At 36.3% G+C, this 1,505-nt stretch overlaps 1 protein-coding gene across 1 annotated transcript in view; it reads left to right on the top strand.

Moving 5' to 3' along the window:
• Positions 1-1,505, top strand: part of LOC106883018 (GPN-loop GTPase 1) — a 3,503-nt gene that overhangs the window by 1,717 nt on the left and 281 nt on the right. The window contains exon 2 of the mRNA XM_014933876.2: positions 669-762. Within this exon, the coding sequence (XP_014789362.1) occupies positions 669-762 (94 nt within the window). The remainder of the gene's footprint in view (positions 1-668; positions 763-1,505) is intronic.

Raw genomic sequence — 1,505 nt, 5'->3', positions numbered from 1 at the left:
TTGTATAATATTCCAATAGCTTGAAGGTGGTGAGTTGGCAGAAATGTTAGCACGCCGGGCGAAATGCTTAGCGGTATTTCGTCTGTCTTTACATTCTGAGTTCAAATTCTGCCGAGATCGACTTTGCCTTTCATCCTTTCAGGGTCGATCTAATTGACTGGCCCCCGCCCCAAAAATTTTGGGCCTTGTGCCTAGAATAGAAAAGAATATTTCAATATTTTGTGAAAGTATGATGGCAAGCTCGCAGAATCGATGCCATGCTTGTTAAAATGCTTAGTGGCACTTTTTGCAGACTCTTTACATCCTGAGTTCAAATGCCACCAGGGATGACTTTGTGTTTCATCCTTATGGTTTCACTAAAATAAGTACCAGTTGAACTGTGGGGTCAGTGGAATTGACTTATCCCCTGAAATTACTGGCCTTCACCCATTACACTTTTGGAGTTGTTGGTGTTAGGAAGGGCATCCAGCTGTAAAAACCATATCAAATCAGTTGAGTATGGTGCAGTCCCTCAGCTTACCAGCTCTGGTCAAACCATCCAACCGATACTAGCATGGACAATGGATGTTAAATGATGATGATGATGATTACAATATTTTAGGAATGTAAATATTTTGAATATTTCATTTTACATTTTACTATTTCCAATCTTTTTTTTCTTTTATTAGCGGCTAACAGGGCACCTTTTTATGAAGAACAATGCTCCCTATGTCATTAACCTCGATCCAGCTGTACTTGACGTATCTTTTCCTGCCAATATTGGTAAGTAAATTCATTGATAATGATTTTTGTTGAGATGAGTTTTTGTCTTTGGTTATTTCAGGTTCAATAACTTAACCCTTTCGTTACTGTATTTCTGTTGAGATACTCTGTTTCTTTCAATTACTTTAAATATAACAAAGAATTTAGTAAAATAACTTAGTTATCATTCAGCTAGTGTTAGGAACGTAAATTGTGATTAAGGTTTGGTGGAAGATTTTAATTCAAAACTTATGAAAGTAAAACATTTGTACTCAGAGCCAGAGCTGGTTTCAGCTGGGTTGGTAATGGAGGGGTTAAATACCTGTAGCGTTCAGATTACTCTGTCAAATCTTTTGCTTATTTATTCACATCATTTTGAATTAATCAGGCATTATCTTATAGCCTCAAAATTGCAATGATGAGATTGTTTAGTTTAGAATGTCATAGCAGGGTGGGTGTGCGAGGTGGGATCTCGTTAGTTTGAACATAAAAAAAGGTACAATATTTGGTCTGGTTTAAATGCTAAAGAGTTAAACACCTGTAGTTAACTTAATTATCCTTTTCCTTATTAATCTTTTATATTAATGTGTTAATACTAAATTCCTGTGGTGAAAACAATTGGTCCACTCTGTTCCTGTAACTTAACAGTTCAGCAAATGAGATTGATAGAATAAGTACCTGGCTTTAAAAAAAAACAAATACTGGGGTTGATTCATGTGACTAGAACATTCTTCAAGGCAATGCCCCAGCATGGCCACAGTCTA

The sequence above is a fragment of the Octopus bimaculoides genome, unplaced genomic scaffold, assembly GCF_001194135.2.
Source record: "Octopus bimaculoides isolate UCB-OBI-ISO-001 unplaced genomic scaffold, ASM119413v2 Scaffold_20892, whole genome shotgun sequence".
NCBI classification, from domain to species: Eukaryota; Metazoa; Mollusca; class Cephalopoda; order Octopoda; family Octopodidae; genus Octopus; species Octopus bimaculoides.
Note: the sequence above shows the minus strand (reverse complement) of the source record. Positions and strands in the feature narration are given on the sequence as shown.